Source organism: Carettochelys insculpta, chromosome 1, assembly GCF_033958435.1.
Source record: "Carettochelys insculpta isolate YL-2023 chromosome 1, ASM3395843v1, whole genome shotgun sequence".
NCBI lineage: Eukaryota > Metazoa > Chordata > Testudines > Carettochelyidae > Carettochelys > Carettochelys insculpta.
This window is the reverse complement of record NC_134137.1, coordinates 272,159,285-272,171,435: the sequence shown is the minus strand read 5'-3', so window position 1 is coordinate 272,171,435 and position 12,151 is coordinate 272,159,285. Positions and strand designations below refer to the sequence as shown.

At 39.3% G+C, this 12,151-nt stretch overlaps 1 protein-coding gene across 1 annotated transcript in view; it reads left to right on the top strand.

The window, feature by feature from the left end:
- The window catches only part of GNPTAB (N-acetylglucosamine-1-phosphate transferase subunits alpha and beta), a 93,228-nt gene extending 86,010 nt beyond the window's left edge, over nt 1-7,218 (top strand). Inside the window, exons 19-21 of the mRNA XM_075007586.1 lie at nt 1,418-1,585; nt 3,723-3,813; nt 5,212-7,218. Of these exons, the coding sequence (XP_074863687.1) occupies nt 1,418-1,585; nt 3,723-3,813; nt 5,212-5,289 (337 nt within the window). The 3' untranslated portion in view covers nt 5,290-7,218. The remainder of the gene's footprint in view (nt 1-1,417; nt 1,586-3,722; nt 3,814-5,211) is intronic.
- The last annotated feature ends 4,933 nt before the right edge of the window (nt 7,219-12,151 follow it).

Here is a 12,151-nt window from a genome sequence, read left to right as displayed (position 1 = left end):
TATGTAGGTTTCAATATCTTTGTATTTGGACTCTGTGCAAGTGGGATTGTGGGGATCTCCTGGTTCATTGCTTATTTTCTTATAAATTCCAGAGACAGGGTGGGTGGGGTAGTATCTTTTATTGGATCAATTTCTGTTGGTAAGAGAAATGAGTTGTTAAACAACAGGGTTTACTGATAAAAGTTTGGGGGTTTTTGACTACCAAACCTGTAAGCTCAGCCTGGGATCTGCAAGTCAAGTTATGTTCTGTCTGGGTTATATGTCATCACCAGTACAGGTTATTCAGGGCAAATTCTACCCACAGTACAACTGTTACTTTCCATTGTTTCACCCAAGAGCCTCTGGGAAAAAAGGCAATATAAATGCTTAAATTGTTAGTATTGTACCATGGCACCTAAGAAAGTTGAACTCAGTGTGTCACCTATGATACTGAGAGAATAATGTGACTCAAGAAACTGTCTTGCTGGTGTCATAATGTGTGGCTTCTGTTCTCTGTGATGTTTATAATCAACAGGGGCTATGAGATGACTCATTCTTAAACATCTGCCATTAATTACATTAGATCCTTGGTGTCCAATATGCTATCCATTCACATGTGGCGAATTGGACAGGGCAATGTGGTGAATGCAACTTGTTAGAGCAGCACATGTGGAGCATCCTCCACCCCTCCATACATGCGCCCCCACCACTTGGTGGGACAATCATGGCGGTGGTGGTGGAGGTGGCTCCTCCTGTGGCTCGCTTAAGTCCTGGGACGGCTCGGGGGGAAGGGATGGCTTGGGAGGCTGGCGCAGGGGCTCGGGTGGCTGGCTCAGCGACTTAGGGACTTGGGTTGCTAGTGTGGCAGCTTAGGGGCTTGGGCAGCTGGCTTGGGGTGGGGCTCGGAGGACTTAGGTGGCTGGCACAGGGGCTCAGGCAGCTTGGGGAGCTCAGGCGGCTGGTGCAGTGGCTTAGGTGGTTGGTGCGGCAGCTCAGGAGGGCTCAGGCTGAAGCTGCTAGCACATGGGCTCGGGGTCTGGCACGGCTGGCACCGAGGCTCCTGCCACACAGCTCCAGTGAGTAATCAGGAGGGGGTGGTTGGCACCTGGCTGGGGGTAGCGGGTGGTGGGCTGTGGTGATCCGGTCAGTTTCTGTTGAACACCACTGCGTTAGAGGGCAGAGGTGAATATAGGCACATGGTACAGGACAGATGCAGCTATAATATGTTGTTAGGTAACAGGACACATTACCATCCTCTGTGTGCAGAGGATGGGAATGCCTTGACTTGTAACATCTGAAAGATGAATCAGATAGTGTAAGAATAAGGAGTTCTGATATCTGTATCTAAGTATATGTATAGCCACCAAAATGCATTTTGCAAATAGGATATTTTGTTTACTAAAATAACAAAGTTAACATGGATTCTTCCTTTTTCTAGAAAATTTGTTTGCCTAAATGACAACATTGACCACAAACATAAGGATGCTCAGACAGTGAAGGCAGTGCTTAGGGATTTTTATGAATCAATGTTTCCCATACCATCTCAGTTTGAGCTGCCAAGAGAATATCGGAACCGCTTCCTACATATGCATGAGCTTCAGGAATGGTAAATTTTACAGATTTTCTTCCACATTTTATGTGAACTATGGTGTTGTCTCAGCATCTAAGTCAGTGTATCAGTACTAGTGCTGTTTCTCCAGATGTTTACGAATATTCTCTTTTAGGAATATTTGTTGCACTAACATTACATCTTCTCATTAAGTGATTTTTTGAACCTTCAGATAACAGCCATAGGCTAAACTTTACTTTTTAATTAATAGACAAGGTCAAATAAAGAATGTACTGACTTGGTCTAAAGTTTATTTTCAAATGAGACCTGGAAATTATAAAATACCCACAAAAGATAAATAGTTAAAAATGCTCATGACTTTTCGTGAGTGACAAGATTTTGCCTGAGGCTGGAGCCCGATCTGATGATGATGCAAGAAGCTCCATTCGTCTGGCAAATTTGGTCCTTCCCTAGCGGAGCACCCTCTAATTGACTGCTGCCCAACTTGTATGCCTACTGAGACAGACCAGCAAACTAGAGCTGCTGCAGGAAGAGCTCACTCTCCTCCTATCGGCAGCCTGAGGAGATTTTCACAGAAGAAGGGGAAAAGAAAGAGCAGAAGTGATAGGGGGCATATGCTCCTAGATTCCAAGGCTGGAAGGGGTCACTGTGATCATCAGTTTTACCTCCTGTATAACACATGTCCGAGAACTTCCCTAAAATAATTCCTTGAGCAGATCTTTTGGAAGAGCATCAAATCTTGACCTGAAAACTCAGTGATGGAGAATGCACTGGGATGCTAGGTAAATTTTTCCATCCAAGGAAGAAAGGTTGGTGTGAGAGAAATCCCACCAGGAACTGGAAAGTTTGTGGGAAGAGGGGACCTGAGCTGCAGTAGAACCAGGTAGTTGGTATATGTTGTAATAGCTGCTGGAAAAGGAGGTTAGTTGCACGGTCACATTTGTTTGAAAGAAGTGACTAGATGGAAGGGGGCAAATTGTGGGATGGTTTTGGATGAGACCAGTCAGGCCTTAGCTCTGTGGTGGCTTTAAAAGTGTATTCTTTCCAAACATTTGTACTAATGTAGACAGGTTAAAGTGGTGTTTTTCAGTCTTTCAGGACTTAGGATCTGTTTGTAAATTTGATGATCTGTTGTGACCCTGTAAATAGCTTTAGTGCAAAAACGTCAGGATTATTAAATATTTTTTACTCATGATATATAATAGACACATTGAAGAAGTAAGGACTAAAAAGTACTAAATAAATACAAGGTGCATACTATCAAGTATCGGAGGGGTAGCCGTGTTAGTCTGGATCTGTAACAGCAACGAAGGGTCCTGTGGCACCTTATAGACTAACAGAAAAGTTTTGAGCATGAGCTTTCGTGAGCACAGACTCACTTCATCAGATGCAGCACCTGTCTAGTGAGACTGGGCTGGGCTTGACTTCCCACTTGGGATGTAGCAGCCTCTAAGGAAATGCTGCTCAGATTTGGCTTAGCCTGGACCGTTTGTGAGAATGGCATTGCAAACGAGCATGCAGAATTGCAGCAACATTTACGCGCACTTGGCCCACCCTGCTGTTGTCCTAATAGGCTGGGTCAAACCCGAGAAACATGATAACGTTGGAGATTGCAAGTGCCTGAAGTGGGAAGCCCCAACCAACCAGCCCCACCTGACTGGAGCAGCTGTTGAGGAGTGACTGCAGGGCAGGCTTTGCAACTGTCCCCCAAGGGCCTTCCACCCTCCTGCTCTCTCCCAGCTTCCTTGTGGCAGGCCTTACATGTGACCCTTTTGTACATTCAGACAACATAGTGTTGAAGACTATCATGACTAAATTCTGTTAGAAAGCCAGTTCTAGCTACACGTGCATTTAAATTATTTTTAAACACAGTGACCTTACATTTGAAGCGATACACCAAGGACTGGTCCCAAGAGCAGTTCCAGCATGCTACTAAAGCAGTTCACTGCAACCAAAGAGGAGCTGTTATGATAAATATGTGCAGATCTTATGATGTACATTTACAAATAAGCATTTTGCTCTTTTAAACAAAGTTATATAGTAGTACAGTATTAAACAGTAGTGCATATTTTCCCTCTTCATGTTGGGTATGTTTACTCCATGGAATGTTAGGAACTCAATAATATGTCAGTGCAAAGGTACTAACATTACAATTCTGTTTCTCTTTGTACAGGAGAGCATACAGAGACAAGTTAAAATTTTGGACCCATTGTGTTTTAGTGACATTGATTGTGTTTACAGTCATCTCATTTTTTGCTGAACAGGTAACTGTTATAATTTCACTCAGATATATAACTATAATAGTAAACAGTGCCATCTCCATAAAATAAATTGAATATTTTAAGGGTTTTGAGCAATAGCTGTTCATGGCATACAAAAAAAAATTAGTAAAGAAGTATGGAACAAGAAAGAAGGAGGGCACCATGACCAAAGTTTTCAGAAGTGATTTGTGATTATAGGAATCCTCCTTTTTTGGGTGACTGACTTGTGATTCCTTAATGGATCCTTACTTTTAAAGGGTGGGTGCTGAGCACCTTTGGACAATCAGGTCCATTTAAGGTGTCTCAGTTTGCGTCCTTGAAATTACTAGTCACTTTTGAAAATCTTGGTCTATAAATATTTTTATCCATCAAAAGCGAAGACAATACTAGGAAAATTTGAATAAATACTAATTAGCTGGTCCAGATACCATCCAAGTTAGGGCAGAAATAATCAGATTTAAAGCCTATTTAATAGGTCATTGGAAAGACACCTGTTGACTTCAGTGGCTTTTGGACTGGGCTCCATAAGAAAATCTCCAGTTCTGCAGACACTTAACCATGAGAATTGTTTTATGTGTTAAACTAAAAAATAATCAGTGAAGCTAATCACATGTTGTTTGTGGCATCAGAACCATAGATAACAGACTTATCATATCACTGAAAATTGTTTTCCTGTTGTTTTCCTTTTGAAAAAAATATTTCTATGATAGTGTCAGTTTTTTTTTCTTTTTGTCTGTAGTCTAGTATTTTTTCATGCATATCTCTACTGTGCTGTTACATTATTCTTGTTCACTCTTTCCATGATCTGGTGAGGAGAGTGTGATTTTTTTTTTTGAAAGCTTGTCCATAATATTTTTATTTAGTCTTATTAAAAAAATCACCTGCAACTTTTGTGTGTGCTGCTCCTCCCCAACTCTTCCAACTGTAGATTTTTTTTAGATGGAAACACCTAAACACCTTGGAAACACCTTCAGTACAAAATATTGGTTTAGAAGGTATGATAAAGTGATTATTGCAAAGACACAAGCTCTAAATTTTATATTCAAGAATAGACAGCTTTGTGAGAATCCTCTTTAAATTGTCAAGTTATTTTATTAAGCTAGTTTAAATATGCCCTTTGAGACTTAGTAAATAGATCAGGATTGGAAGATATTCACTCACTGTATTGTCTGGGTCAACAATACTGTAACATTGACAAACGTTATAGACACTCCTAAGTCTAATAGAAAAGAAGTGGAGTAACTGCTGCTTTCATCTTGTGTAATGGAAAAATGGGAGGGTATAATCTTTTATACTTAATCGCTGTGAAATGGTCATGGGTTTGTGGAAAGAAAGTTTGATAACCTGTGTTCTCCTTTGATGCTTGGGAGAAATAAATATGATTTTTTTTTAATCTTTTAGCTAATAGCATTAAAACGAAAGATTTTTCCGAGGAGAAGGGTCCAAAAGGAAGTTGGTCATGAAAGAATCAAGGTATAGAAGAGCTTTGTTGGAAATCAGTCTACCTCAAGATTTAATGAGCATTTAAAATTGTTATTGGAGAGGTGTCTTTGTGATGTAACATTTAGCCAAGTAGACATGAAGAAAAAAGTCAGATATGAATAAATTAAATTCTTCACCATGCTGTGTATGAAACCCAAACTTCTGAAGTTAGGAGAGCGTGAAAAAGAAGACATGTGCATTAGCAGTTCTCAGCTGGTTTTACTATTCAAGCTCATGGATATGTTATCCTTTTTATAAAAAGGGTTGTTGAAACAAACCTAGCTGCATTTACAGCAGTGGATGTTGCCAACTTAGTATAATGTAAAGTTAAACTGTTCAGCATTAACTAGAGAGATGTCCCTGTCCTTCCATTCCAACACATTTTGCAGATTGCTGAATTAATCAGTGTATTTGTGTTGATGTTGCTTTTTTCAAGAAAAGAAAATAGAAGAAAAATAGAGAATAAGTGCTTAGTTTCCCAATCAGATATAGTTTAATGACTTTTATATTGTTTGCATATAACAATGATACAACTTCAAATTGGTGGTATATAGATGAGGAACTTGGATTATACGTATTCCACTGATACAATCATGAATCAAGCTACTATTTTACATTTTTTATTTCTTACCCAATTCATTAAATTTACCAAGAATACTGTGGTATTGCCTGTAGGCCTAATTACAAAAAGATCTACAGTCAAGTGATTAGAATGTTATTTTACCAACATGGTGAATGTATGAGCAAAAGTGCCTCAGCAAATGAATAATATATTGCTTTAATGTAGTGGTGTATTAGAGCAGTGTTTCATTTCTGAATTTAGTAATTATATTCTCACATGAGGCATTATTGTTTTTAAATTTGGACAAGCTTGGGTAATCCTGTCATACTTTATTAAGACAGATGTCAACATAGCAAGATTTTAAATGGTAGAGGACACTGTGACTCTTTTTCATGAAGATAGTTTTGACAGAGTACTTGCAGTCATAGTTATTAACAATGTTCTAAAATCTCAAATTGTTTTGTAATTGGAACATAAGGTGTACAATACATTGTGCTGTAAGATACTAAATTTGCTATAGAGGTAACTAAAACTTTGTGATGAAAAATTAAATTATTTGGGTTTATACTGTTTTTGCTCTAGAGGAAGAGAAAATATGTAGTGTTGATTATTCTCACCTATTATTCCTGTAGACTTTGCATGTCATTGGAAATATTTATTAGTAATTCTAATTTGTTTTCACATTATTGAGTGCATACAGATTGTGAAACCAAATGTAATCTAACTTTTAAATATTTTAAAATGCAAGCCTTTATATTTTCTCTTTAGAATTTCATACCAGAAGACCCCAGATATATTTAATATGCTGTGCCATATTAAATATATAGCATATAAAATAAGCAGTTCACATATGCCCTACTTTCATTTGTCAAAGTCTTCTATTACAGTAAAATGTCAACAAATGAAGCCACAAGAAAGTGAGGATGAAATAAAGTTGTATTTTAAAAACTTCTTGATTTCTAAAAGACACTTATGTCAGGTAGATTAAGTTCAAAATTTGATCTACCTTAAATTTGTTTTAATAGTCTGCATTCTATTTTTTAAGTACGTGAGTAAAAAAAGTGATCAGAGAAATGTAAGAGGGACAGTTGTTCAAAACTTTTGGCTAAGAGACTCTTATGAATTTCCGAATAGATGGCATATCAGTGTACAGCTGCCCATTCATTTGTGCACTTTAATCAGGCAGTTTTAAAAGCTAGGTTTATATTATTCTGTCTTATTGCAGCAGTATTCAACCAGCAGACAGAGCATAAATTAACTGACAAAATTTATTTCCAGATCTGTGTCAACATCTATGATTGTTTGGCTGTGTCTACACTAGTCCCCACCTTCCGAAAGGGGGATGCTAATAAGACACTTTGGCAGATGCTAATGAGCCGTTTCCATGAGTATGCAGCACCTCATTAGCATAAAGGCGGGCACAGCAATTCGAAAGCGCCGCTTGTGAATTATGCGCCACCTGTGTAGTTGGGGGCCTTTCAAAAGGACCCTTCCAGTCTTTGAAAGCCCCTTATTCCTAAAACCAAATAGGAATAAGGGGCTTTCAAAGACTGGGGGTTCCTTTCGAAAGGCCCCCGTCTACATGGGCGGCTTGTGACTTCAAAGCAGCACTTTTGAATCACCATGGCTGCCATTATGCTAATGAGGCACTGCATATTCATGGTGGCTGCTCATTAGCATCTGCTGAAGTGTCTCATTAGCATCCCCCTTTTGAAAGGCGAGGGCTCGTGTAGACATAGCCTTTATGATGTCTATACCGAAAAGAAAACAGCCAAGCAGAGCTGAAAAAAAAAACTTGGGTATAGGAAGAAAATAGTACCCCAATATCTGGTGAATTAGAAAGGACAAATCTACTGAAGTAAAATATTTCCAGTCTCCTACAAGGTTAAAGAGCAGAGAGTAGAAATCAAATTATAAAGTGTTTCACCCTGTATTGTATCTTTTGCCTCATTTTTTGGAATTTTTTATGTAATTATAGTTAAAATAATTGGAAGAGGTGAAAAACTTCATTGATTGTATTCTGATAATGAAGCATATAGATTTACTATGAGGTTTCAGGGAAGTAAAATCCTAAATTACATTCTCTTTCTGGATTTTTCTGAGCAACATGATTGTTACAAGCAGTGATTGTTCCTCACTGTATGATGGTTACTACTTGGATAAATCAGGATATCAGAAATATGCTACCACTATAATATGTGCCAGCAATTAACAGCTTACTCATATCATTTTTTACCCCAGAGGTTGTATATTGTCTTCTTATTTAAAAATATTTACTTTTGAAGTGATCTGTTTCAAATACAATAAATTTTGAAATTGAAGGGAGAGGTTAGCATGCAAAACAATATTACAGTCCCGAAAGAAAGGACTTTCAAAACTTTGCTGTATTCAATGATTTGGATCCTCTTAATTGCATCACTTTTTTCAGAAATAAAACTAGTGAATATCACCTGTTGAAGACCACTTTTACTGTAACTGAAAAGATTGTCTATAGCATTTGATCCATAAGTAGTAAAATGTATGTCAGAATCTTCTCACTCAGGGGATTTTTGGTTATTGTCCATCACTTTGTCAGCAAAGAATCACTTGAGGCAAAAAATGAGGCTTGAGGGCTATGTCTACACTAGTACTCCCCTTTCGAAAGGGGGTGCTAATGAGACACTTTGGGATATGCTAATGAGGCACTGCAATGAATAAGCATCACCTCATTAGCATAATGTCAGCCACATCACTTCAAAAGTGCTGCTTTCAATCACATGCATCTCGTCTACACGGGGTCCTTTTCGGAAGGACCCCACACACTTTGAAATTCCCCTATTCCTGTTTGGTTATAGGAATAAGGGGATTTTGACGTCTGCGGGGTCCTTTCGAAAAGGACCCCGTGTAGATGAGCCACGTGCAATCAAAAGTGGCACTTTTGAAGTGCTGTGGCTGCCATCATGCTAATAAGGTGCTGCATATTCATTGCAGCACCAAATTAGCATATCCTGAACTGTCTCATTAGCATCTCCCTTTGGAAAGGGGGGTGCTAGTGTAGACACAGCCCAGGTGAGAGATGTCAAACAATTTAAGCATGAAAATGAATGTAATGTTTCCTAGTATACAGCTAAAAATTGACTGCATAATAGGCCTCAGTCCAGCAAGGAGTTCTGTGTGGGTAGATTGCATCCCATACAAATATCTTTGCAGATCTAGATTAGGGTATGTCTGCACAGCAAAGTTATTTTGAAATAACTGCTATTGTTTTGAAATAACTATCCAAACATTTACACAACACAACTCCTATTTCAAAATAGCGATTAGCTTATTTTGAAATTGGTAAACCTCATTGCATGAGGAATAGCACCTATTTCAAAATAGGTGTGGTTAAGATGAGGAATAGAGCCTATTTTTAAATAAAGCTATAGGGCATCCAATGGCTCTATTGTGAAATAGGCTCTGTGAGTGTAGACACTGTATTTCAAAATAGCTAATTGCTATTTCACCGTGCATTTTGTGTATAGCACTATTATTTTGAAATAAGATACTCCGGAATAGCTTACTTTGAAATAAGTCTTCTGTGTAGGCATACCCTTAGAGACCATTTCAATATACAGCAAGGTCACGAAATTTGCAAGTGCGACATTTGCAAATTCAGTTATTTGCGAATGCTGCTTCCCTGGGGCTCTGGGTGGGGAGTGCCGGCAGCCGCCATTTCCCCACTGTCTCTGCCACCCCCCCCCCAACATTCACAAAGGTACTGAACACGGAAACCTCGCAAATGTTGCAACCCTACTGTACCGAGATAGACTTTCTTTGCAAGTGCCTTTGGAATAGAGCAGGTAAAATATTAGTAAGAATGAACAATTATTTATAAATATTTTAAAACATTGCTTACATTTAAAATGTTTTTGCTGGTGTTAGCATTTTTCCTTATTCTCCATTAGGGAGAAGTACTAATAAATTTAACATATTACCTAATGGTTTATTAGGTCTTTTATAGGCCCTATTTCCAAGCCCAGTGTGTTACTGCAAGTCTTTGAATTGATTTCAGTAAGATTTGGACTAGGCTCTTAAACTCTGATTCAGCAAGGTATTTGAGCACACAAATAACAACATTGGAGTCAATGGGAGTGTTCATATGGTTATATTCATCAAGTGCTTCAGTACCTTCCTAAAATGAGGCCTATCTGTTTCTGTTAGAAAGCACATTTAAGAAAGTGAGATCTTGTATAGGTAAAGTATTAAATAAGGAAGAAATATTAAATAGGTTCAGGTATATTTTCAAATACCTTTGTAACATCTCTGTTAAACTCATTATTCTGGTTTTGAATCATTTTGAAACCAATAGAAATACCACTTTACAGATGTCTTTTTTCCCCTAAGTGTTAATTTAAAAAAAAAAGAAAAGAAAAAGATTGGTTGCAGAGAATGCCATTGACACTCCAGCTCTAGATAATACAGCTCATTTACTTCTTTCATTTATAGGTTTTTAGATACTTAACATTGTCTCTGTTTTAGAATTGCTAACTTAAATATCCTGTCAGGCTTTCAAAAACACCTAATAAGATCCTAAAAGGAACTAAATTTATTGAAGACCACTCTTGTTTGATGTCACTTGTAAACACAGTGGCACTGGAACCAAGGAACGTCTCACTATTTTGTAAATTGCAAAGCTTGTCTTGAAGAATACATGGATTGCTGAATGTGCTGAATCTTCAAGCTCTTTTACACTGGGAGATTGATGGACAAAACTGTAGCCCAGAATACTCTGCAGTAGCTCTTCCGGAATAAAGTGCAGTGGAGACAAGGACTTAATTTTCCAAAGAATATGCCCCTGTAAAGGGCAGAGGGGAATGTGACCAGCATTTTGGACATAAAAATTTGTGCCATGCTGTGTGCTCCACTGATGTCTGCTTTTGACAGTTTCGTTTATAAAAGTTGTTACCCTTGTTAATTTTATTGTGATTTCCACGTGCTCAGTGGTCTGACTAACTAAAATCTGATTTTTGCACATGGTTGGTTTTCAACTACTTATATCATGTTTATTTTTATTCATTTCTAATTCAAGCTATTACAAAATCAAGTGTACATTGGTGCATTGTACAATAAACTTTCTGGATGTTGATTAGTGTTTATTCTGTCTTTACTTGGTGTGTGCTTTCTGTACCTTAAAAGAATTTTAACTTTTCTATTAATTTACCTTTAACATATACCTCAGAGAGCTGGAAGAGACTGTCAGAAGTAGAGGCCAGTCTCCTGCATTCACAGCAGGACCTATCACCATCGCTGATCTTTTTTTTTTTTTTTTAAGGCCATGTCTAAACTAGCCCAAAACTTCAAAATAGCCATGCAAATAGCCATTTCGAAGTTTACTAATGAAGTTCTGAAATACATATTCAGCGCCTCATTAGAATGCCGGCAGCCACGGCACTTCGAAATTGCCGCAGCTCGCCACCGTGGGGCTTGTCCAGACAGGGCTCCTTTTCTAAATGACCCCAGCAACTTTGAAATTCCCTTATTCCTAACAGCAGATAGCAACCTAATGTTCAAACCGGAGTTATTCATTCCTCCCTCCCACACCTGACAGTTGGACACCTCTTTCATTGATAGTGGTAAACATCTGTTGCCCACATGCCCAGAAAAATATACAGCTGGGGCATAAGGAAAGAATAGGTTAGAAACTGCTATGGAAAAAATGCCTCAATAGCCATCTAACTCTGAAACACCCTGTGGAATGGGGGAGGGGGAGTTCTATGTGTTAAAAAAAAATGGATGCATGGAGTGTGCATGACTACTGAGTGTAGAAGGAGATGTGTTGGTCCCTGGTGCTGAGAGTTTGTAGTCAGTGAAAGGATCTATAATACTGGGGCGGCTGCTGTAGGTACCCCAGAGGGAGGCGCTTATATTGTCCAGGAACTGGTGTAGGTGAATCAGCCTGGAGTTGCGGTCTATTCAGTCCCTTTACCCAGGGTCTCTGAATGAGTCGGGGGCTGGATGGAGCACCAAGATTAGCCTCTGGGGGGAAAGGGCTAAGGGAGACACAGCTGTATTATGGGAGCTCCCCTAAACACCCCGGGGTGCGTGGCTCAGGGAGGGGGCCATGTTTGTTTGAAAGGACAGGGAAAGCGCTACTGGCTTTGCTCTGCAGCAATTGCCATAGACTCAGAGCTGATGACGGGACGGGAGCGGTCCGGCTGGGCTGGGCTGGGCTGGGGCGGGCTCGGAGGTGGGGAGCCCCAGCTGCGCAGGGGAGGGCGAGGCGGGACGGAACTGAGCCTGGGGGCGGGGTCGCTTGCGCGCGCTCTGTGGGTCTGT